Source organism: Aplidium turbinatum, chromosome 10 (genome assembly GCF_918807975.1).
Source record: "Aplidium turbinatum chromosome 10, kaAplTurb1.1, whole genome shotgun sequence".
NCBI classification, from domain to species: Eukaryota; Metazoa; Chordata; class Ascidiacea; order Aplousobranchia; family Polyclinidae; genus Aplidium; species Aplidium turbinatum.
The window spans coordinates 22,846,672-22,873,321 of NC_137481.1; the positions used below are offsets into that span (position 1 = coordinate 22,846,672).

Below are 26,650 nucleotides of genomic sequence, written 5' to 3' on the forward strand. Positions count from 1 at the left end.
CTAAGTTATTTGAATTCACAAAATAATGTTTGAACAGTTATTAAAAATCTTAGTTGGCATGATTACTAGGCGAGTAAGAATTGACATAAAAATAGCCGGACCCGGACATTTTTGATAACAACCATTTTTCTTCATAAAAAGATGGGTTACCTGTTTGACACCCCAAATTTAAAATTCGGCAAAATTCGGACATGGGGAAAGACCTTTTTCACTGGGGCAATTATTGATCGGCGCGCCATCTAGCGGAAGAAAAATATATGTATTTTTTGTCGTGCTAATTCCCGAATTTCAAGTGAAACAAGGATGATTAACATAGTGTCTAGAATTACCCTTCGGCAAAATTTGCTATTTTACGTTGATTCAACATCTGGCAACGTTGAATCGACGCAAAATAACATATTTTGTTTGCTGAGTGCCTCATGTAACAGAATTTAGGCTCCAATGATAGTGTAAAAAGGTGGTCCCGTACTTGATTCAAGTGTTGGGTATGAGAAGATAAGGTCCTCATTGTACTAAGCCTTTGGCACTAAGGAAAGTAGGGTGGCCAGTTCCTTTCTTTCGGCCGCCTTTCCTGCAGCAGTTATGCCCACCCAATTTATTACACCCTAGGTAGAGATGAGCGATGTTTTCAACAATCAGCTGAAGCCGGGAGTCGAACCAGGTTTGCATAATTGGAAAGCCAACGCCTTACCCGTTGTGCCATCCCACAGTGAAGGGGTTGTAAAATTCTAGAAAATGCTAATTAACTAATGTAATTTCGTCTGTTACAACGAACCTGACGAACAGGAAAATTACGGACACATAAAAGTTGGTAATGAATTATATCTTGAACTTTCACAAAGAAAAGATTTCAGAAAAAGCATAATTAAGGAGTTGGATAACAACTATAACATCATACCAGCCAAGTCATTAAATCCATTGCATCATCGCTAAAGCTGCACAAAAATACTTACCTGAAGAAACAGGTCGTTACATAGGTAGCCATTCTTACGTCGATGCAATGTCGCGAGACTTTTATAGTCAATTGGCATTTTTATACATCAGGTCACAAGATCGAGTATTCTTTTGGATGTACTACCCCAGACAGCAAAATCTGTCATGTAAAAATGTAACAAATGTAAAAATGACGGATTTTGTTGGCTGGGACCATCCCTTGGTCTTTGTGCAAGTTATGAGTAATAGTAATAGCGATTAAACGATCAGCTACTGTAAGCCAAGCGAATGGTGATAATACGGATGAGGTAATGGACTCTAAAAGTCATCCCGGCTTTTTCTGTCAGTGGGTAGCAGATAACTTCGATTTTAACGAAGATAGTCTGACAGGTCATGAACTCATGTGATGGGCATTATAAATTGTCAAACACCAAGCATGGCAACTCGACCACTAGTTATTGAAAGACAACACGTCAGTGCAACTGAACTACTAGAATCAGGCAATTTTGGCAATTTAGTCAAGTCGTATACTGGTGCAAAGACAGGTACTTGGAAAGACATACAAATCAAGCAGCTGAACGTCTCTTGCGTGTTATTTACGCACCATGAATTGCTTGACACTCTATGGCTGTGTTCAAACATATTCAATTCTAAGCCAGTACAATGGCAAGGGTTCATGGCTAATGTAGTTCAAGGTGAGTTTCAGGTTTTGTCAGTATCATTTATTCCTATGATACCGCTTAATCCCGCAACAGATGAAGCTGTTTACAATACAATGATATTCGTTCAAGACCAAGCGAGAAAAATGAACATACGTTGTACATCGCTAACGTTTGACCAACCCCTCTACTTCAGAGCATTCAAAATTAAACACTTAAACAGGACAATTTTGGTATTTTCAAAAATGTTCACTTACAACTTGGTGGTTTTCATCAACTGATGTCCTTTCTCGGAGCAGGGTGCAAACTGGTGGAAAGACGTGGTTTAGATGATTTATGGAAAACTGTGTATGCAACGAAATCTTTGCCAAAAACGATGGAGAAGATTTGTAGGCTACAACGTTTCAACAGGGCATTATTGCTGATACTCGTGTAAATATGGATAACGTCTTAATTATTGGTAACAATATTATTCGCAAAATATGTGGAAAGAAACTGAAAGAGATTTCGCTGAAAAGATCTGACCAAGCAAGTACATTTGCCGTTATGCGAAAAGCCTTAAAATATGAAGATAAAGAGATATACAATACACATGTCATTCACCGAAATCTTTCACAAATTGCTGTCTATAGCGTGTTTGCAGGGGTCACTGGAACCGGACAAATTTTCGTATGAACTTGTCAATGTTCCACCATCACTTTTCTCAGATAACGGAAGTATACGAAAGTCTCAGACATCTGCATTGTTCAAATACATAATCTTGCAAAATGAGAATATTTTGTGCACTAATTCTCGATTATCTTGTATTTCGATTGTATTTGATGGCTGTGCTTTCATTCACTGACTTTCCTGGAATATGAAAAATTTACTTGAAATGTTCATTCAATATCTTGTAGCCTACGCGGGGAAAATACCAATATCAGAGTTGTTTTTGACAATTTTGATATTGAAACAACCAAAGGAGCAGAGTAAAAGCTGACCACATCTTGTCCCAACGTAGCAATTCGCTTAGACACACCCATCCCGGCAAATAAACCCGCATTTTTATCAAATAAAAAACGTAACAATTTATAAACTTACTCTAGGATAATCTTAGTAGTAATGACATTATTGTGGACAAGGCCAAAGGAGAAAGAGACGCTGATGTTGCTATGGTCCGTAAGGTTCTGGAAGAACATGAAACCTATGGTCGAGTACAGGCTAACTGTGATGGCTGACGATACTGATGTACTCATCCTTTTGCTTTATCACGCACCATGCGGAAATTGCATTTACATGAAAATGTCTAACGCGAAAATTTCCGTTCGTCGAGCTCAGCTTGCTCTCGGAAAAAATATGTGCCGATCTTTGCTATTTTGCCAAGCGTTCTCTGGATGCGATACAACATCCTGCTTTTACGAAACGGGAAAAGTAAAAGTTTTTAAAATCTTGAAAGGTCTGGACAAAGTGCAACGTAAATGTGCCACCTTCGGAAACAAGGAAGTTTTAAAAGAAAAGACATTTCCAGAATTGGAGAAGAATTCTCCCAAATTTTGTATAAGCAAGTGTTTTCCATGAATACTTTGAATTTATTGCGCTACCATTACGCTGTATCCTCAAAATATATATCAGTTGAAAGAATGCCTCCAACAAGTAGAGCATGCTACTTTTACAGCCTTCGTGCGCATCATCAAGTGTCAACATGTCGTCATTTGAAAACTGTGCTGAATCTTACTTTCTATGGATACAAGGAAACAGCTTCTGGTCGGGTTCCAATAATGACAGATAATGAATGTGCACCCAAAACCTTTTTGAAAGAAATTAGGTGCAATTGCAGGAGCGCTAAGCGTTTATGCACATTTTGTGGTTGCTCCAAGAAAGGCTTTAAATGCAGTATTCACTGTGCTTGTGAAGCTCAGTGTGAAAACTCATCACTTTTAGAGTGTTAGATACCCAATAGCTGTGAGTGTAGAAGTATATTTACTTTAATAAAAATAGTTGCATCCCTAGAACGGGACCTCAAATTGTTACTGTGGTAGTTTTGGAAGTAAAATATTTTTGCAATGAATGATTAGTAAATGAAAGTAAACGCATATATTAAATGCACGCTGCCTTTTCTGTTGAAGCAAAGCAATAATACTGAATAAACGACATTAAATGGTCTCCAGATAAGCATTAATTGCTCAAATCGCTGATGTTTATCTTTCTAATATACGTTGATTATACATCTGCCAACGTTGTATCACCACTTGTTTCAGTTGCTAATGTTGTTGAAGTGTCATCAAGCCTACATTGAATTACACTTTAACGTAGGCAGTTATAATTGCGTGAAAATAATTAAACTGTAATAAATGGCCAAATACGTCACAAATATGGGCGTCGGCAGAAAAAATGCAGGGGTGGGGGAGAAGCGGGGGTTGGGAGGGCACAATTTTTAAAGCCAAATCCATCTTGTAAGCTGCAACATAGGTAAGAAAAGTTCTAAATTTAAAGTAACATTTGAGTGGTGAGGTGCAAAAGTTGTGAAAAAAATTACTATTAACGTATGATGTAAATGGTTGTTTCGCCTATGGCGCAAAACTATTTAGAGAAATCAAAAAACTGAAGTAGAATTGGTTGAAAACCTGATGAGAAAGTGTTTGCGTGGAAAGCGAATACAATTTTTGAAAATTGCACTCTCGAGCAAATTACATGTAAATCATAATCTTGGGGGAGGGGGTAAGTGCCCCTTCCCTGCCGACACCCATGATCACAACCTTTTTTAAAAAATATTATTACACTTATGTTTTTGTGAGTGTTAATTACGTGTATATGCTTAATCAGTTGCATTTTACTTAAAGCAAATATTTACAACCGCTAGATGGCGCGCTATGAAAATTTAAAATGCGGTTTTGGGGCAGTTCCCCAAGTCCGATTTTTGCCGAATTTTGGAATCGTCGATCTGACTACCAGACAAGCCTCCTGCAACCAAAAAATGGTTGTTATCAAAAATGTCCGGGTCCAATGTCACTTCTTACTCGCCTATACGGTAATACAAGTAATACGTCTTCATGAGCACTGGTGCATAGTAGACGAGCATCTGTTACTTTTTCCTTTGTTTGCTTCGGTACACGACATTTTGGCGCGAGTTTATTGACCGCGCCTGACCTGTCTCACCACAAAACTATTTGACGCAAATTCTATTTTACCCATTGACCGTATCTTGCCTTGTGCATATTGTGCCAGTGTTGAGTTCTCTTCACAACTTTTTTGATTACACACTTGTTGTGAATCCACAAAAGTTATCCAAAATTTGAAACAAGAAAATGTAGGCCATAAAAAAACAAAAAGCTAACTTACTGACATGCCATAATATCCTGATCTCGTTTGGTTCTTTGTGGAAATATTGTTTAGCGTATTGTAGTGTTCCGTGGAGAAGAAACACGGCTGAACTGAAAGAGGATTTATCTCTTAGTTTGCTCCAATACCGACAAAGAACGAGGAAAGATAGAGGATCTCATCCTTCGTCATCTGGAAGCAATTCGTGCTCATTGTGGTGCTGTCCACCGTTACATTTGTGATCACTTTTCTGTGGCAAACTCCGACACAGCTCCAACATCACCTCAAAGAGACAAGCCCTTTCCTCCACCCATCAAGGAGGTTCTTGTTAAATCCGTGAAAGAGATTATGAGGTGCTCCTACAACCAAACTATCCGGACGTAAGTGATATCCTGAAATTCTCGTCGATTTCGAGTTATTTATTGAACTCCTGATGCTGATAGACAGTTACTTCATGTTCCACAGCTCCAAGAAGCCTTAACAATGGCCACGCACCAGCAATTTTTGCGTCATTTATTACAATCACATGATAGTAGTTGGAAATTGAACCTTTGATTTGTTTGGTGTTATCTTATGTTTTAATTTTAAAGCAATTTGTCACTGTGGGAAATGCACTGACACTTAGGGGAGCAGAACATCCTTGTTAGTCAGATAAGCTGTTTTTGTCAATATCCACCATACGGGTGCTACTATTGCTACTAAATTTATTTCAAAGAAATTTCTGATGAAAAGTAACATGTCAGTTTTATCACAACTTTACATAGTGCGAGAATATTAATAGAATTCATTTTCCGTTGACTTTCATCCAGGGCTGTCAACGACCTTGGTGGGTTGTTTTGTGTGGCTGAGCTGCTCATTCTTGATTGCAAGCTCAACAGCCACGAAGAAAGAAAAAACGAATTGTCGACTTTGCTCAGGCAATATGCAGGCCACACCCTCACCACTCTCACCTATGGTGATTCAGTCAATAAGGTAGGTTGCATTGGAACGCATACTCGTTTCTACTGGCAACTATTCGACCAATACTAGGCGCCTACGTTTAGCCAGGCATCGTAACTGACCTCCATGCGCTTGGGAATAGTTTGGTTTGTTTAGAAATTGTATAAGGATCGAATCGGGTAAAAACCCAACATAGTTGGCAACATTTCCGATTACAAAGTTAAGTAAATTCTTCCTAGATTCTGTCGAAGATTAAGTTAAGTTGTTAAAGGTTTGTTTTTGGTGTGAGACTGCTTGTTGTCAAGCAAGATATGAAGTGCATATCACGTTTCCAACTTCATGTTTCTGTGATGTGATGACTTTGTGCTTCGCATGGTAGCATGCTTCCATGTTTGCTTTTGTTTTCAGACCCTGTTGATAAACATGCCTGGTCTAATTGAGGTTTTGATCGAGCAACTCCAATGGAACTCTGAAGAAATTCCTCAGGTTGGCGGATAGTTTTTATTTTGTCTTGTAGTTTTTTATATTTTTTCAACGCAATTTAGTGTGGTTTTCGTTTTTAAAGCCAACTTGCAAATCAAACCTTGACTTGTTTAGTGGATGAAATTCCTGCAGACGTTGAATCAATGTGAAAAAAACTGGTTTCCGTCTGGAAACAGCAATCTTACTCCTTTATTCAATGTGAAAAAAGACTGGTTTCTGGCTAGAAATAAAACAGCAATCTCACTCCTTTCGGCAGCAAATTTGTTATTTTCCAGAATTTTATCTTGCAGTATCGCTCTTCCAGCGGCCCATTAGCTGTTGAGCAAAGTAAACAGAGGTCCTGCGTTTCCATTAAAAAAAAAAACATTTTTCAATTTGCCTTTGACGTAAACGTTGAAGACCATCAACAATACCAACGTACAAACAATAACAATGTGGTTCTTTTCCGTGAAAAACAGTAGCTTTGCAATAGAGAACTGCTCTTGAAGTGTAATACACGTTACACAAATAGGGGTATTTTCTTAATTTTTAAGTCTAGCGAAGTCGTAATTCTCAAATTATGTTAATTCGTTGTTACTTCATTCTGAGCATGGGCACGCTTTAGGAAAAGCACAAAAAGGCACGCCACTTTTCAATTCTTCGAATAAATTTTAACTTAATTTTCATCAGGTTAATTCGATCTCTCACCTCCATCTTTGGAAATCGTGTTTCCTTCATTGGTACCAAGTTAATAGGGGCAGTCACCAAATCAATGTGGCATCTTTCCCTCATGCAATATTGATGGTCCTCTCTTTAGAGTTGCTTTTACCATTTCATTTTGTCAAATGAAATATTGATAAGATACTACGTCGATTCTCATATTGTTTTAACACTAATTCAGCATACGCTGACGTTACACTGATGAAAGAGCCGCGAGTTTTCGCCATCTGTTATTTTACATGCTAATGCCAAAACCGTTCAGCTTCTTGCAATTTGGATATTTATTCCGGCAGCATCTTTCAAATGCAATCTCACATGTATCGAAATGCATTTTGTTATCATATTTTTTACTGTAATAACACCTTTTAAAGTGACACAAGAGAAAGGGTTTCGGGCAACACTTAGTTGTGAACTGCAACTCTCCATGATGGCGGAAACCAGTGCCGCGACTCATGTTTGTTTCATTCCTGAAACTTGTTTTTTCTTTTACTGGAATTCGATTTTGAAAGCAGTTGACTTACGCCTTCGACACCTTACCCAAATTGAAATACATTTGATATCGCTGTTTCATTTTTTTTACCAAGCTCTGCAAATAATAAAAACATTAATGTGGTTGTTTGTCAGAAAAAGTTGCCATGTTTACATCATTTTAACGTTATCGGTCGTTGAAATGATGTAACAATGCCAAGTTTTGCTGACTACAATTTTATGTCACTGTGATTGTATGGGTTCGTTATTTTCCATTTGACTAACATTTTTAGCTTGTAGGTCTGTAGGAGGTAGTTAAGTTTGTGAACTCTTCTATCGAGTCTTCTAAATTTGGTTGATGCACCAATCGCTGCACTGTTTGGTGCCTTTGATATGTAACTGGGTCCCTGTTGTAGCCCCACTTTATCATTGCAAATTTAGTACGGCCAACTCTGGTTCGAAGTCGATTCAAGGTTTTCCACTTTGCCCAGGAGGCGTTTGCTCCTGGGGATGGGACTCTGATGGTGGAACCTTTATTTCCGCATATGATGGGTCATTTTCGAATTGTTGTTTCCATTGCTTGAGCCTCGTTTTTTTTTTTTTTTTTTTGAGATTAGTGGTTGAACGTGTGTTAGGAAGTAGTGTTAAACCGTGAAGTTATAGAATGCTGTTGATGTGGTTGTTCCCTGTATACAACCTTCACAAATCTTTGCTTTGTAATTGTAAGCACAGACAGTACGATTCCAACGTTTCCGCAACGTTTGTACGTTCAACAAGTGTGCAATTTTGAATCAAGTTACTGTGTCAATAGGCGATTTGATGGTTTTTCATAATGTTCCACTGTATTGTTATGATAAAGCATGCAAGCTAACCATTGTCAATCACTCTCACAACCATATATCATGCAAGCACATAGCACATGAAAGAAATGTTGCTTGTTCACCCAGCCAGAAAAATCTGTCATTTTTAGATTGATAGATTTTGCTCTCGGGGATATGCTTTATGAATATGAGTGTCCCGGCTAGCAAGATTTGTCTAACTACAGTTTTCTTGTCTATTTTACCTCAATAAAGGTTGAGTTAATGTAAAAACATCAGTTTTGTTGGTTGAGACAGTGGCAAAATAGAAGTATTGTATCGGTACAGTACACTTCAAACGCCAGCAGCATATCCCAAAGGGGCAGATGGATTGGTAATGAGTATCTTGTTGGGATCAATACCTAATTAATTTACATTTGTCACAGGATTGCATTCAACAGGCTGGGCTTGGTTTATCCAACTTTCAAAATTGCCAAAAGTGCTTTACTGTAAAAGTATTTACGGTCAAAAGTTTTGTAAAAGTATTTCAAAAAAAGCTCAGCAGTGGTTACTCTTACTGTAGTTAAGAAATTAAGATGAAATTAAGCTACGAAAAAAGTGTCGCTTTTGTGGAGAAAATTTGTTGGATTTTAATATTATTTGTACAGAAATAGAGAAATTGTAAAGTAAGCTACAAATTCAATATTTTAAAATCAAACTGCATCCAAAAAACACAATGCGTATGTCATTTTTTTGAAAATACTGGTCCTAAGTCCAGTTTTGTTGATTCAACGTAAGCAGACATTGCATCGTTGAAAAGTGGCTGGTTTTATGAAACAAGAGATTAAACAGCTGCATGATCAAAGCAATCGATGGCATGAATGAAATTATTGCTCTTCAATTCTAGCACCAACTGAATCGTCACTTTTTTATTATTTTACGCCAATGAAGCATTCTTGCAATGTTCTCTACCAGTATCCATGTTCAGACATTGTAATGGTAATTTTTTTCTTATTGATTGAACAGTTTTAGGGCTGTTTGAAACACAATATTTCATTTCGGCGCAAAACGATTGCCTTGATTTGGTTTCGTTTGAAGTTTCTTGAATCTTGTTTCGTTGTCAAGTTCAAGTTCTCGAAAAAAGATTTCATTTTAAATTTAGTTTTTGCATTATGAAGACATTACGAACATCATCGGAAATCTTGTCTAGTTACAACAGTTTTAACTTTTACACTTTTAACTAACATCTTTAACTACTTCCAGTCTTACATCTAACAGTTTTAACTACATCAAGTCTTTGTCAGTTCAAGGATCAAGATTCAAAACCAAACCAAGTGGAACTTTTTTCACCCACTTCTAACTACAGTAGCTTTGTACTGAAAAACTTTTCTCAATCACGAAAACCTTTGAGAACCTATCTTGTCATTTGTGTAAATCAGCAATTCAACGTCATATTAAGAAGCGCATTCAATGCTTCTATCGCCAGGGGTGGGTCAAGCAAGTAGCTTGTGTCAAGCAAATGGGGAGGGAGCTATATTTTATCAAAACGCGATGATCTGTAGGACTTAATCCGAACTTGCAAATACACCGTCAATAAAGTTACTTTTCTGTGTTTTAGGGGGGCCATCACCCCAGCCGCCCCCCTGGATCCACCACTGTCTATTCCGAGAGCATGAGTCACGCACATCGCGTGAGTTCCACTCAACCAGAAAGGTTTGCATTTTTACATTGATTTAACGTCTGCAGACGTCAAATCAAATGTAAAAATGACAGATTTTGCTGGATGGGTGGAAAGCGTGAAAGTCACTCCGCTGTCGGCATGAAACGCATGACCTTTATGATGTTGCCACGATATCTTTCGATGTTTTGCGCAGGTTATGGCAAGCATATTGCGCAACTTATCCTGGCAGGCCGACGAACATGGCCGTGAAGTTCTTCAACAGAAAGGAGTGGTCAAAGTTCTGACTGAACGGGTCATGCGATTTGAAAGGGAAGGAACCCTTCAAAGCATGCTGGGCGCTCTGTGGAACTTATCCGGCCATTCCCCACAGAACCGAGTCGATATCTGTAACGTTCAGGTATGAAGTTTGCTACATCACAGCTGACCGCCTTTATACTCTCGTGAAGCAATGGCAATAATGGTCATCCTGTTATGCGTTCATTGTAATATCACAAAAATATTATTTAGTTTTTGATGTTTGGAGTCGACGTTAGTTGGTGACGATTTTTCAGTTACGCTTGAACATATTCTGTATTATCTTAGTTGGCATAAAGTTAATGGTATAAATTCATTACAAGTTCGTGTTTTGCCACAGCCTGAGTTAAGTGCTAGGTTGGAAGTTCTGAGAAAATGACTTACCATACCACAATTAAAGACTTTGCGTCTCCTTCAGGGTTCGTTGGCGTTTCTAGTTTCTACCTTGACCTACAAAAGTCCCTCAAAGTCCGCCCAGGTCACCGAGAATGGAGGTGGGATCCTGCGTAATGTATCAAGCCTTATTGCTACCAATGAAGAATACAGACAGGTGAGAGTAAATCATGCACAAAGTCTAGATTGGCGTTTCTTTCTTCATTTTGCTTCAAAGAAGCTTGGTCTTCATCCCAAAACATCAGGTTCGACCAGTTGTCTACAGCAACTCCTCCATTTTCCTTTATTATTGACATCTTAAATTTTCAGGTTTCTTTTTGTCATGTCATCCTTTACAGTGTCTTCCCATGTTTTTTTTGGTCTTCTTTTTCCGTTTTTCTCGTCACTACCTCATTCCAAACTCGCTTTGTCAAATTGTTCTCATTCGTTCGTTCAAGATATCCAACCCATCTCAGACGATGACCACGCAAGTACTCTTTAATATCCTCAACATCAGTCCACTCTCTCGAGACATCATTTCTTATTTTGTCAAGAAGTGTCCTTTCACACATTATTCGAACCATTCTGTAACAGCTTGCTAACGGCTTGCCCTTGTATTGTATTGGCTGTATCTTATAAAACTTTGCGACCTTTTGTTTTTTACGATTAATGGGAAACAATCTTCGCAATGAAACTCCCTCGCTACTCTACCAGCATGCAGCTCTTGCATCTATCAAGTTCCGCTTGTGCGGAAACATTGGCTGTTGATTTTTTTCTATTTTAACCACGCCTAGGCTGCCTGGGTTATGGAGATTTGAATCAAGTAAGCTGGAAAGCAACGCATGCAATTTTTGTGTCTACTTGAAGTACACCGTGTCCTACTAGGACATCCACCTGCTCGGGCTGGGCATCGAACCGACATCCTTTGATATACTAGTGAAAGGTCATCGCCACTTTGCTTAAGCTACCTACATCTATTCTAAAACTTCGGGTTGCTTACCATCTGGATACGTTGCAACAGCTTCAAGCGAACTGACTGGTGTACTTTGCATTGCAGGTGCTTCGAGACCATGGCTGTCTTCAGATCTTGCTCAAGCAATTGGCCTCCCCCAGCCTCACAATTGTGAGCAACGCATGTGGGACGCTGTGGAACCTCTCGGCTCGGTAACATGATGGTGGCTAGTTACCTCTGCCAAACCAATTAATGTTGTGTTTTAGCGATAAACTAGTTGTTAATCGATGTTGGGAAAACCTAATATTAATTAGCTCAGTCGCTGTTTTATTGTTTAAAAGTCAGATAACGTGTGTCTTTTTTGGTTTTGTAATCTGTTTCAGACTAACAATCCAAAGATAGTTTTCTCTGTTTAATCGTAGTTTGTAAAATCAGTATTAGATTAGTTACAGTGGTTTCTTTGCGATGGTATATCTTCAAAATCAACTTAAAAACTCACCACTCTCTTCGAATTGAAATTTATTTGTGATACATGTAAGTTGATGGTCGATGGAAATGCCAAGGAGACTGTTTTGGTACTTTTCCAGCCCAAAATCTCCATTCATCAGCGGAAAATTTCTGGTCTTGTGTTTCGTTGAAGTTCTACCATTTTTATTCATGGTTTTTGTTTTATTGATTTCATGAAGTGTATCAAAGCTGCTGCACTTGTTCAGTTGCAGCTGCATTAGGTGGCGATATGACGTCTGTTTTGATTCGACGTGAACAGAGAGAGATATATTTTCAATCACATTTTTCTTCAACAGAAATGAAACCGATCAGAAGTCTCTGTTTGAGCTCGGCGCCGTCGAGAAACTTCGTAAGTTGATGCATTCGAAGCACAAAGTGATATCCCAAGGATGCATCGCGGCTCTTCGTAATCTCCTATCCAATCAGCCGGAGAAGCTCTCCTCGCTATTTCCCACCGAATCAGATTCGGGCAACAACATCCCTTCATTGCAGGTGAAGGGTTAAACATCTAACCATTTGAATTCAATTTTTGATGATTAATCTTAGATTTGTTGAAGAGTTAACAAGTTTTAAATAACTATTAACTAAACCTGACGAAAAGAAGCAGAAAAAACGAAATTTCAATGCCGATTATTTCTCAAGGCAAACTGCTATGTTCGTTTGAATCATTTCAGGTCTGTGCTTAGTTTGTTATTGCAGTTGAGCCAAACGAAGTGATATTGGCTACAGAATTGCTCCATTTCATCATCATCATAATCCATCGTCGGTTTGTTCCCCACTAGTGGGGGTGGCCGATTGTTTCCGCGCAGCAATTGTCTTAATCCCTTTTCTCCATTTCACCCTGTCCCTTGCATCTTCCTCCTTCAGTCCGACTTTTTTAAACTCATCCTTCACTTGTTGTTTCCACGTTCTTCTTGGACGACCGCGTTTCCTCTTCCCATCCACCTTTAGATCTAGTGCCTTTCTAAGAAAACTTCCTTCCTCCCTCCTTATCACATGTCCATACCATCTTACTCCATTTGCCCTTGCCAGTTGGTCTATGGTCTCTCTCATCTCTAGCATATCCAACAATTCTTCAGTCCTTTTTTCCCTTCTCGTTTTCACCCCACACATTGCTCTCACCATTGACCTTTCCGTTCTTCTCAGGATTGCCAGTTCACTCTCTCTCAATACCCATGTCTCGCTACCATATAGCATTGCAGGCCGCACACAGCTCCGATATACTTTTCCTTTCATCCTTAGTGAAAATTTTCTGCCATACAACATTTCCCCACATTCCCTGAACTTTGCCCAGCCCAATCTTGCCCTTGTTGTCACCGCTGCTTCATCGAAGCATTATCTGCTACAAATCCCTAAAGTACATTTGTGGACTTCTTTGTCTTTGAATGTCTTTGCTAATGCTTTTTGCTGGAGTGAAGACAACTGTAGTGAAAGTTCGCTTTTTTCAGGCTCGCAAATTAAAGCAACTGCAATCTGAGCTCAAAGAAGCCACATCTCAAAGTACCAGCGAATTATCTGAGAATTTCTCACCAAGGCATCATGCACAAGCCAAATCAAATCCACAGTCTTCTTTGAAATCTTCTGCTCAACGTCATAGCTTACAAGTGAGCTGTTGTTTCTTATGGTGTGTTCTCGCTCTTTTTGTCGTGAGAGTATTGTTTTGTTTTTTGTTTTATTTGGATTCGTTTCTGCTGAATGTCTATGATAATGACGTGCGCCCAAACTATTGCTAGTCTGAAGCAGAAAATAGTTTGTTTTTTTTTGGTTTCTGCACTTTTATTTTACTTGAAAATGCTCCCAATACCGTTGTCTGCCTTAACCTGATCGTGCTCGTCTCGTTACCAGGAACGATCCGGTACCAGTCCTTCGACTCAACGAAAACAACATCCTGGGATGATGAATTGGGGAAGTTTAGGGAATCTTCCTCAACAATCTTATAATTTCACAAATCCAGGGAAGCCGGTTGCAGCTTGGGAGGTGCACAGCATTCCCAAAGGAAAAGCATCCACTGACTCCAATCCTTGTGTTGCTCCCAACTTCAACACTACTGGCCACAATAACAACAACAATTCATCGGCATTGGACTTTGAGATAGGTTCAGCCGTATATTGGGATGAAAAACCTTTAAAAACTTGGGGAAACAACAACAGCAGCAGCCTCCCAAACAAACGAAACAATCCAGGCGACGTAGCTTGGACCAATCAGAGCAAAACCCAGCCGGTGTCTTCACGAGGTTCCAAAATAGCCTCCCTTATATCCCGGATGCCCACTGATTTGGTTGAGAAACTAAAGCATGCCAACAATGAAGATTGCATGCAGGAAGACGAAGACGTGCCAGTCAACTACAGCTTACAAGACACGGACGAACTCCCCCCAGGCCAAGGTATTAAAAACCCCCTTGTGGTTCCTCCACAGTTCAAGAACAACGACCGTCCCTCTCAAGTACCTAACATTCGGTTTAACAAAACTTTTCCGAAAAAAGTGTCGCCTTTGGTAGATGCGAATGCTAAGGAAGGGAAAGTTCGGTTTGCTTCTGTTATTATTAACAATAACTCCAACGTTAATCCGCCACACAAAGAGATTACCCGGCCCAAAATTGACCCATCCGTTGAGCAGAAAGTGATGTACGCGGATGAGGAGTTGTACGAGCCCGAGGAGAGACCCACCAATTATGCAATCTACACGGAAGAGCGTCTGTATGACACCTGTCCTGAAGACTTTGTTTTGCATCGATACCAAGCTGTGGATGCAAGTCAACAATCGAGCAGCCAAATGACAGGCGAAAAGGCCAACGACCAAGAACTAGTAAAGAATTACCACGTTGAAGACACCCCAATATGTTTCAGTCCTCACAGCTCCCTCAGTGATTTGAATGAGGACGAGCCGGTCAACTTGAAGCCGCAAACCAAGCCAGTTGCCGAGAACCAGACTCGAACAATCAAACCCATGGAGACCAACTCTATGGAGAAATCGTATCTCCCAGAGCATCTCCATAACGAGGCGGATGACAAGTTTGATTCTCAACCTGGAACAATTACTCCCGGACACCTGATGAGGTCGGGCCGCCAGAGCGGTATGATGACTCCAAGGACTCCAATGTACCAAGAGACACCAATGATGTTCAGCCCTAGCAGCTCTCAGGGCTCCATTGATACATGCGATGAGGAATCGTTCCACAGTGATGTATCGAGTGAACCTCAATCACACATGCCCAGCGGATATGTCAGCCCCAGCGACCTTCCTGACAGCCCAGGCCAGTCTATGCCACAGAGTAGATGTCGCTCCCCAACCAATCACCCCATCTCAAAACAACAACAGGGTTTCAAGCCCTCTGATGTTCCAGACAATAGAGTTAACAATAGTGCTAATGAACCTGATAAGGCAAATTTGCTGAAAAACGGCTCTGGTAAGCCATCCCTGTCCAACGTAACAGGGCAACAATTCATAAACAAAGCGCATGCGATGTCTGCTGGGTACATGGCGTCGCTCCAGCCACCTGACGAAATGAAATCTTACAACATTGAACGAGCCATGTCGGTTATCTCCAGTCTCAGCGGCTTCACTATAGACGGAGTCAAAGTGAAACCCATCAATGGCTTACCTCCCGTAACTGCTGAAGCAGACAAAGCCGCTGAAAACAAGCAAGACTCGGCTCAAACTAATGGAGAAAAGTCGGACTTGAAGGAAGTTAGCAACCGGGCTATCATGCAGGCCGGCTATGTGACTTCTCTGCCGACCAACGATGAGATTAAACATTTTGTTTGCGAAGGTAGTATGTCGCCTCTCACTGGGCTCAGCGAAATCAGCGCAATTCGTTCACACAACGACGGTTTCCAGAAGACTACGGGCAGTCATATTTCAAAGCAACACAAGTCAAGTACTTCGAACAGAAACTCTTACGCTAGCCGATCCTCTGCCACTGGCGCTTCTGTGCCCCTTCCCCCAATCTCGCAGAAAAACGAGCCATTTGAGTCACTGCCGGTGAAGAGTGTTGATCAACCCGCTACCGCAGAAGTGCCTGAGAAAGACATCCAATCTCCCATCTCCTCAACCGGCCAGTCATTGATTGAGAACGCTGACAACGCGATGGGCGATAGTGACGAAGACAATCTGAGCGACTTACTTAACACCTCATCGGACGACAATGAAATGCTGAAGCATTGCATCAAGTTAGGCATGCCAAAGAAGAAGTGAGTGTTAATAATGTTTTTTTAATATATTTCGCTGATTTTCTAACTAAATCTAGGCAACAATGCTATTAAAATCATACTGCACTAACTAGCAAGTATGGCTACATAAAGCACAAGAAACGTTAAAACAAAGCGGTACAAAACAGTGCGAATATGATTTCACCATGGCTACATGGAGGCGAGGCGTGATTTGTCACATTTTGCAGATTTTAACTACATCTACTGTCTGACTAAAGCTTTCTAAGATTTTTTAACTATTTGCTGACTCGTAATGATATAAAACAACTTTTTGTTGCCTGAGGAAAGTACTAAAATGAGAAAAAGTGTGCTAAACAACGTTAGCAAGCGGCTAACAGTCTGACTGAAATTTTTTGAATCAAATTGTCTTTGTTTTTCAAAGCCTGGTTATGTTAAACCCAACATCTCACCTGAGGAAGGTATTAAAATGTTATTTTTAGAAAATTTCATTCAAGCAGTTACCAAAAGCTGACAAAATCTCGAAGAGTTTGCAGAATGTTACAAACCAGGTCTCTCTGTTTTTGAGTTCCTCCTTCTATTTCACCCATAATAGTGAATTGTGACCTCATAAGGTCTTGCGCTTTCATTGAGGTTTTTGTTAAACCGTAAAATCCCTCTATTAACCATTAAAGTAAACTATTGGTTGGTTGATTATTCTTTTAGGTCCAGCCGTTCCAAAAGCAGCAAGTCCAGTGGCACATCCAGTCGAAAGGACAAACCTCCCAAGCACACTAGCACCAAAACCACAGGTCGGCCTGTTGCCAAGAAATCTGCTTCTGGCAGCCAGCCAGAACAGAAGGATGTGAAATGTAGCCCACAACCCGCTCCTAAGCCGTGCAAGTTTGACACCAGAGACAGAATCACAGCTGCCAATAGCAAATTGAACGGAATGGGGATATTGGAATATATTGAGAATAAAATGGCGTCCGTTCCAGGCGATAGCAGCGATTCATCCGAGAATGCTAAACGCCTTAAAGCAGCAAAGTTAAGGAACAGTGCTGCGACAACTGTCACAAAGGATAGTCCGAAAAGTTCCGAACCTGCTGCAAACGTCATTGAACGCTCCGAAACTTCCCGAAAAGTAATCGACAGTGTTGAAACTTTGGATGAAAGCTACAGCGTTATGAAACAGCTTCGAATGTCGGAAAAAGAGGCCCAGTTTGAGGATGAAAGTGTCCAAGCGCAAGGGAATACAGCCTCGTACAAGAGCATTGTCGACAGCCATTTACCTGCTAGTGAAAACAACGTCAAGGTTCACGCGTTCCTTCAAAACCGCCCTGTAACTTTTGCAGTTGAGGGAACGCCTATCGAGATATCTCGGTCCACTTCATTGAGCAATTTGACAGTAGAGTCAGGAGCAGACCCGTATGACTTCAGTGCCTTGCACAAGAAAATGATGAAGTCGAAGGAAGAACCTCCTCCCACGGGCAACGATCCTCCTGAAGATGTTCAAGAAGCCGAAAGTCTCCTCATCAAGACACAGGATCAGTCTGGTCAACATCAAAATGATGTTCCATTTGTGGATGAAAGTAAAACCATCTTGAGCAGCCTTAGCAAGCAGATTGCTAGTATGAGCTTGAACGCATCTGGCAACACAAGCCCTCCTGCTCTCTCAGGTGCAACTTCATCTTTTACCCAAAACGAACTCAGATCTTCTCTTGGACCCGAAATTGTTACACAAAAAAGCATCAATTACAGCCACTCCTTCCCCACTCTTCATCAAGCTGATGCGGACCCATCGAAAATGGCATCGGAGCATAGAAGACAGAACTCAGAACCCAGTAACCAGCATGCCCCGATGTCATACCATGATTTCGATGAGTGCCAACATTATGGTGAAGAACGAGATCACATCAAGGACAGGTTCCATAGCTACCAGGTAAGGTGATCTTTAGTTGACAGTATATTCTACCAGTATTTTCATCATCATCCAATCATCGTTGTTTTCTCTGATGAGAGTGGTTGTTTTTTTCCATGCAGCGATTGTGTTCGCCAATATTATCTCCATCTCATTCTGTCCATCCCATTTTCTTCCTTCAGTTTGACCGTTTCTGCATCAGCCTTCACCTGTTGTTTTAGTGTCCTGTTTGGACGTCCCTACGTCCTTTTCCCATATATCTTCAAACCTATCCTTCTGAGAACCCTCCTCCCTCAGTACACGCTCATGCCATAAACCATTTGCGCGGAAAGTGGAAAGTAGTGCCTGGATAAATCCAACAGTTTAATAAAAATAATTAAAATAAATAATAATCTTCTTGCTTTAAAAAGTAAAAGTTCTTCTTGAACAGTTGTATTCTCAACATCCGTCACTAACTCTATTCATACAGCACAAGTTTCATCAGTGTGTCTTAATCTCTTCCAGATTGAAGATACTCCATATTGCATATCTGGGAATAACAGCTCGCTAAGCTCCATAGACATGATGTCCGAAAACGAAGGATGTGACTTGTTGAAGGATTGCATCTCTTCAGCCATGCCCGTCGCAAGGACGGACAGGACTATCGCCTTGCCTCCGGTGAGTGGTCTTGCCCTGTTGGTGTTGAATAAACCCGTGATGCCGCACTCTCACTCTATTGTGTGATTGCTTGAAGCATAACTGACTAAGGTCACCATAATTTGTCGCAAATAATAAAAGCTGCCATAATTCCAACGCTTTCTTGCTTCGATCTTGTTCATTTCCTTGCTTCAATGTTTCCTGAAATGTTTCCTTTTAATTTTGCGAATTTTTTTTGTAATCTCAGGCTAGTGCAACCTTGAGATGTATTTACAATGCATTTATTAAAGCTATGAGTTTAAACTTACTGCAGTTTTTGTGATAAGGTTTTGTCAACGATTTGCTTTTGCTTCTTTGACGTGATATATGTTTTACAGAACCAATTGGTGCTCATGCAACAGAACAGCCAACCTCCCAGCTTGGCTCACGAACACCCAACAAATGGACAATTCCAGTTGAGTACGTTACAGTCGCCTGACGAGGCAGAGTGGGCTGCGGTCCACCGTGGTGCTAACGTGGCTGCAGCAAGGTTGTCTCAAGATAAGCCGCTCAATGCCATAAGTCCGCTCTCTCTCGTTTCTCTGTCTTCACCCGATCAACCTAGTACAAGCTTCAGTCTTTCCACTGGTCAAGGCACGCAGACGAGCGACGGCTACTACAGGCTATCTCGGCAGCCTTCTGTTGGCGATTCCATCAATTCTGACATCTCGATGGGGTCGCTTTTGCTCGGGGGGGATGCGAAGTCACTCATGAAAGGTCAGAAGGCAAATAAACCGAAAATCGTCAAGAAGAAAGAAGTGAACAGCGGCTGCCCATCTTCTGACGACAAACCGCCGACGGTGAAAGGCGGAAAGAAGATCTACCGCAGTCCGATAACGGGAAAGCCGCGTGAAAACCTTCGCTATCCATCTCACAATCATGACAATAACTCATCTTGCTCCTCAAGTACGAACCGGAATGAACGCCGGAACTACTCCAGTGGAGGCAACAAGAGTTCATGTAATAAGTGTTCCTCTCGGAAACTTCCCATGTCCTCATCCTTGGGAAGGTTGGAAGGTCCGGTTCCTGGAAGATCTTGCAAGAACACGTCGTCTAACTATAATTCCAAGCAACCGATCCCATGTGGACATGCACATGAGCAACGCAAACCTATCCGATCCAGGAGCGCTCATGCCGGATACCACTCCGGTGTCACGCGGTTGTATCCTCAAGTTGAGGGGATTGACTCTATTATGTTAAATGGGGTTGCTTCGATGGCTGCGAGAGGAGACATGGTCCTTGCCCAGTGTGACGGTCAAACGTCCCAGTATGTCCCTGTAGCAAACCCCACTCTCTACGCTCACCCTACTTACCACAGACCTGTGTTTTTAAAACAGGGCACGTTCATACAAGAATGCCCCAGTTCAGCTCTGCTACAGAGCGGTGCTCATAATATTCCGGCCATTTTGAAAGTTGTCGATAAGCCGCAGGGATCAAAAACCAACAAAAAACCACAGGCCAATAGAAAAACTAAAGTGGCTTTTACAAAACGCTTGAAAAATTTGCTTTCCCCTAGTGAAGAAAAGAATCCTATTTCAGGAACCACCCAGAAAGCTTCAGCGAAGAAGAAACACATCACAACGAAAGCTAAAGCGATAACAAAGGAGTCAAAAAGTAACAGAGTTTTGGAAGAAAAAACTGACATTGCCAACACAAATACTTCAAACAATCGGAAAGAAAATGCAACTGCCAAAGATAAAAAATTCAAACAGAACCTAGGCACCTCAAAACAATCTAATAAATCACAGCTCTGTGCTGCCGACAGTGGTGGTTCTTCCAGTCTTTCACTGTCCAGCAGTAGCAATAGCAATGCGAGCAGCTGCTCTTTGAAGGTTCGTCATCAACATCCATCGAAGAAGAGCATCTATTCCACTTTGTCTTCTATCACATCGACAAATCACATCCCAAAATCTCCTGCTGCAAAAGCTCGCTTTGGTGTGGGAAAACAACCTATTTCCAATAAATCATCAACATCCGTCAGCTGTGGGGCTTCTTCTTCATCTTTTAGCAACATCAGTCTCTCCAGAAACACACTTACACCCAGGAATAACTCTTCTTCTTCAACGTCCTCTCGCGCGCTGTCCTCCCGGAATTCCGGCTCAAAATATTCTTCTTCCTTGAAGAAGAAACCGGGATCTCAAACTTCCTTGCCTACCTCCCATCCTCCTGGTAAGATCTCCGTTAAACTCGCATCATCGTATTTGGCGTCAGACCAGCATGCAGTGTCAGCAAATGAGGTACAGTGCTCTTGTGTTGTTTGCTTTGGTAGATAAGTTGCGTAGATTCACGTTGATTTGACGTTCGTAGAGTATGTTGTTATCACCGCATGTCTTCCCCATGATATAGTAATGGGCTATTTTTAAAGGCACCAAACTCACCGATTGAAAAGTCGAAGTAGTTTCATGTTGTTTTTATATATATAATTTTGAAGGGTAATTTATTACTGATGTACTGTCCTTTGGTGCAACAGAATCTTCGGGTTTTTCGAGGCTAAAGAGAAGCTTATCACCAGACTACACATCACTCCGCTTTCAGGAGGATTTCTATTTGTAACACTCGTTCTTCCCCGTGTTGTTCTTTCATAACAAAGCTGCAACTTTGTGGCATTGCGTGCACACCTGTGCAGTGTGGCCAAGAACATTCACTTGAGCAACTGTCGAAGAATGACTCTTGAAACACACACCAAAATCCTTCCCACCTCACTCGTGACCCCAACCACAAGCCCTGCAAATAAATATGGAACTAGATTGAAAATACCAACTCAGACACCTGTTTTTAAAACAGGATAATCAAAGTCATTTCAATCCATGGATACTTTATTTTCAGAAGTGCATGATTAAAGTTTGAGCAGCAATCTCATGGAGCGCATGCAACGTGACTAATAATAATCACTGGCCTCCCACTGGTCATTTGAAACCTGCGTTTTCTTGTCGCTGTCATCCCTTGTCACGTCGCAATTAAGTGTTGATGTAGAATTTTATCCTTTTTGCATCATTTTTATATTGTTAGACGTTTAATTGTCATCAGCACAGGTAAGCTTGAAACGGACAGTAGGTTAAGTAATATTTTATAACAAATTTATCTGCGAAGCTGAGTAGTGGGAACTTATGTACGGTACTCGGAAGGTTGCCTGTCCGATACTGCTCAAGAGCGCTCGGTTATATCTTTGGCAAGACGCTTAATGACATGCTTGGTGGTGGAAACGAAGATTGACTTCCTTGCCTTATCGTTTTCTTAGTCTAAACCGACAACCAGCGGGAATACTACAAAATAAAACGTGACGTAATAATTGGTTAATTGTTTTGCAGAGCCAAGGAAGCTCATCGCTGCAAAGTCCTGACGATCCGAGGATGCTCCTCCCTGGGGTGCGGAGGGTGGTTCAGGAAGTTGCTCCCTTTAATTACAAGCCGTCCCCCTTTCACACAGTCTCTTCCGACCCAGGAAAGCACGATGCCTCAAGGAAGCAGACCACTGTATAGTTTCTCAAGAAATTCCACCATTCTCAGACAGAAAAATCCGTCATTTTTACATTGATTCAACGTTAATCAATGTAAAAATGACAGATTTTACTGTCTGGGTTGTTTTGATTGCTCATCCACGACGGTTTTCACAGCGAAGATGCAACATCTCATTTCCCAACAGCTGTCCGACAGGCTGAGCAGAGTTTATGATCTTTTTTTCAAAGCCGCGTGCTGTCTTGCGCTTTTATTTAACAACAAGCCAAACAGGTTTTTGGTGCGTAGTATTATTAATGCTGTCACTAACTTGAACCCATTCATTCAGGTGCGAAAGTATTCCATTGATTGTGAGTGTGCAGTGTACTATGTTTCGTGCTGAGTACGTACGTGCTTCATGCTTCATATATCGTCTCATTGCTTTTGTGTGTCAGTTCTTCAGTGCGCATTTGCACCCAACAAACTTGCCAGTGTTCATCGTTTCAACGTTTTGCGACGTTTAAACGATGTAAAAATGGCAACTTTGCTGGCTGGATTGCCAAGTTATCTCCACTGATGCCAAATGTGGGTCCGGATTATATGTTTTGTAGTTTATAGCTACATAGTGTTTCACTTGTGCGTCGGCACCTTCTAAACTTTTTAAAATATTTTTTTAATTGCACTCCAAATCATGATTTGTGTCAGTATTTTTAAACGACTTGTGTATTTTTTTTTAAACTGAAGAAATGTCCTCAACTGCAATATCTGCCCTGACTGTTTTGCCTTTACTTTCAGCTGATTTGAACGCCCAGTTTTCCAAATGCTTTTCTCTCAATGCGATTGCTTCTTATTGATTTGACTCAGTGAAATAATTTTTTCAACCAACTTAATTCAATAGAAAACGATTTTTTTTCTTGCCCATTTCTTCCCACACTTTTGCTCGTGTTTGTCCATCACAATAGTCCACTTAGAATTCCTCTTGAATCAATGTAAAAATGACGGGTTTTGCTCGCTGGGTATCTTCTTAGGCTGCGGAGTGGTACGTCATTGGTTGGTTGTTTTTGTTTTTTTCATTGCACCGTCGAGGTACGTGGACGACGAAACATCAGGTTTTGCATCAACTTCGATGTTAAATTATAGTAAAAGGAAATGAAGTGTTGTAACGCTCTCGCTAGCCTAAAGCATTTGAGACATCGTGTTTGCTTCGACCGAACTGTTCTTTGATTATGTTTTCATTACTCCAACCTGCCAATGAGTTGTTTTCTGCATTCTGCTTACTTACGTTAAGTCAATGTAAAAAATAACCCGATTTTCTGAATTGGTTTGTTCCAGAGTTTAAATAAACACTCGCCCAGACAGCAAATCAGTCGATTTTTACATTGATTGCACGTCTGTAGATGTTTACTTTCTAAACTTTTTGCAAAATTTTGCAAGATGATAAGTTAGTTTATGGTTTCGGTGACATAATACAAGCTACCAGGAATGTTGTGATGGTTGTTAACAAACAGCAAAACCCGTCATTTTAACGTTAGTTCAATGTAAAAAATGACTAATTTACAGTCTGGGACGGGGCATTGCCCAGACGGCAAATCAACCATTTTTTTACATAAATGAAACGTCTACAGATGTTGAATCAATGTAATTCGTTGTCTGGAAATTCGTTGTCTGAGAAGTTGTCTTGGTAGCGTTCAGAAGAGACAAAATGTTTTTGTCACTGAGTCTTGCCACATCAACAAGTTTTAATTTTCTTTTCATTCAGTCTAACTTGAGATCGTGCAAAACGTTGCTTGCAAAACAGAAAATTATTAACCTTGACAACATGTTTCTAAATTTGTGGCTTGTGATATCGAAGCCAAGAGCACAGTGATTGCACAAATCAAGACAACAAAATCCATCAGTCTGCAGACGTGAAATCAATGCAAAAATGAAGGGTTTACTGTTTGTTAACAACCATTGCAACATTCCTGGTAGCCTTTATTACGTCACTGAAACCATAAACTAACTTATCATCTTGCAAAAATTCAAACTCTGTTAAATCTTGAAATGCCCTTCCTCTTGAAGCTTACAAATTTTTTTCAATGATTAATACTCGTTATGCAACGTTAGAATTGCATTGGTTAAATGAAAAATAAAAACCGTTGTTTCGTTTTGTTTATCGTTTGCGAGCGTTGCTACTATCCGTGTCAATAAAACTATTGTTTTGTAATAATTAAGTGACGCACGTGATAGTTTTGAGAAACATTGAACAGCTAATAAACGGCAATCTTTTGTGAGAAACATATTTTTTCTTGCTGAAATCAATACCTGCATGGGTCTAAAACCATTTCCGAAATTTTCTGTTCTGTGACGAATAATTGTAGAATGTAGAATGTAGATTGTACATCAACAGAGCATCGTTTGACGTAAATGTGAGTAAATTTTTTCTTTTGTGATTTTGTTTTATTGCGTACTTCTTACTTCATCAAAGAACGTCGTAAAGTTATGTCTGTCATGCAGACGTTGAATCAATGTAAAAAGCACAGATTTTGTCTCTGGGATTGTGACTCCGGACGAGGATGATTCTTACGCCATTGCCTCGCTGCAGCAAAGGCTCTCCTTAGCGAGCAAATTCTGTCTTTTTTACATATATGCAACCTCTGAAGACGTAACATGACCAATTAGCAATTTTCTGGGTATTCATCAGGATTGTCAGCTCAACATACCACGAGCAAAGAAACAGAAAGATCAAGGCACAATGGTTTAACTCTCGAGCTGTGTGCTTGGACCATGGATTCTTACGGACAGCTTACCCTTCAGCGGCACCTAATGGATAAAATAACTTGCATCCAATAACACGCGAAAACTTGTGACTGGGTGTCCACTGTCCAGGTCTGTGCCAGTAGTTTTAGAGACTTAAAGTTTCTCACAACTGGGTAAGAGAACATACAACATAGAAAGATAACGTTGTGTGGGATTGATTTGACCATCGAACAAAAATTGAAGCGAGAATTTTCCCTCGATCTTTGGCATCATTTTTTCGTAAACGTTATACAGATTGTAATATAGTTCTTTAATTGTTCTGATGATGGTATTAGTTAAACTTGGTAACTCCGTCTTACATTAATCGTTTTCACTGTTGCACGTTCACGCCTTTTAAAAAATGGAGTTAAACTTCTAACCTGAAGTTAAACTGATGCCTTCCTGGGTAAATCTAGTCAATTCACGCAAGCAAAGGGATTCAATTCCATTTTATCACACATTCGTATACAAAGCACAAAAACACCGAATAAACTAAAGTAGCACAACCGAGTAAAAAGAATGAAGTAAGCTTATAGCAATGAACAGGATGTCACAGCACTTCATAATACGATACAGTGATTAAACCTTTCAACTTTACCGAGGTATTCCAACCTTCTTAAAAATGTATAGTAAGCTGCAGTACAACAGTTGTTGTTTAACCAACAAGGGTAGCTTTAGCCAGTTTACCGATAGAAACCACAGAAAGGGGAACTTTTCGTTGCACAGTGCAGGTTTTTATTGTTGGAAGCGAATTGCCGCAGTTCCATCACAATGGTTGAAACGTGCCTCAAAAGCATCGATGCAACTGTATGCCAGAACCAAGGAGAGTAAGCACAGGTAGTATACCAGATATAATTTTGATGCTGTGTTTGACACAAAATAATCTTATAAAAGAGAAATTTTTTTAGCCTAATGCGGACATGTAGACCTATAGGGTTGCCAGAAAAGATATCCAATGGACTCCATAGATCAATGCATCAAATGAAGTCTAACAGCGATATACTAATAAACGTTTGTATGAAATAAAAAAAAGAATGCATTATTTTCTGCAACGTCGTTTAACGGTTTGTTTCAATCTTTTCGCTGTAAAACATTGGAAATAGTTTCTGACGCCAATTCGCCAAGCTCAAAACTGTTGCAATGACATTTATAAGCGAATCAAACAGTAAAAATACCGGCCAATAAGTTGGAATGTAACTGAATGCTGAAGAAATCACCAAGCAGCTTGTCAAAATAGCTGCAAGTATATACGTTATTGCACATGCAAGAAGCTTTAGTAATAAATGGCGAATGTCAGTAGGCAGTTTGGTTTTCGTCGTTGATGATTTGTTGCTATTGCTTTGAACGTGGTGGAGGTACAAAGGGCGGCTGATTAATATAAGTAGCACAATTTGAAAACAAATTGCTGCAATAAGGCCAAAGAGGAGAACGAAAAGACGAAGTACGTCATTTGTTGTCTTGGTCCAGAACAAATCAGTTCTGGTATTTGTAGAGAAACTGTAAGTAAAAATACCAGCGATAGCTCCAGCAAAAACACAACTATAAATCAGAACGATGATGCAAATATTAAAAAATTTCGTACATTTTGTGACATCGTTTGCTAACATTGGATTGAA

General features: G+C 40.4%; 1 protein-coding gene across 1 annotated transcript in view; it reads left to right on the forward strand.

Moving 5' to 3' along the window:
• The window catches only part of LOC145779074 (adenomatous polyposis coli homolog), a 43,962-nt gene extending 19,057 nt beyond the window's left edge, over positions 1–24,905 (forward strand). The window contains exons 10-23 of the mRNA XM_082590646.1: positions 5,026–5,269; positions 5,699–5,861; positions 6,237–6,314; positions 10,150–10,353; positions 10,669–10,800; positions 11,680–11,786; positions 12,378–12,573; positions 13,530–13,685; positions 13,927–14,807; positions 14,847–16,271; positions 16,953–18,168; positions 18,652–18,804; positions 19,161–21,059; positions 22,131–24,905. Of these exons, the coding sequence (XP_082446772.1) occupies positions 5,026–5,269; positions 5,699–5,861; positions 6,237–6,314; positions 10,150–10,353; positions 10,669–10,800; positions 11,680–11,786; positions 12,378–12,573; positions 13,530–13,685; positions 13,927–14,807; positions 14,847–16,271; positions 16,953–18,168; positions 18,652–18,804; positions 19,161–21,059; positions 22,131–22,301 (7,025 nt within the window). The 3' untranslated portion in view covers positions 22,302–24,905. The remainder of the gene's footprint in view (positions 1–5,025; positions 5,270–5,698; positions 5,862–6,236; positions 6,315–10,149; positions 10,354–10,668; positions 10,801–11,679; positions 11,787–12,377; positions 12,574–13,529; positions 13,686–13,926; positions 14,808–14,846; positions 16,272–16,952; positions 18,169–18,651; positions 18,805–19,160; positions 21,060–22,130) is intronic.
• Positions 24,906–26,650: the final 1,745 nt, after the last annotated feature.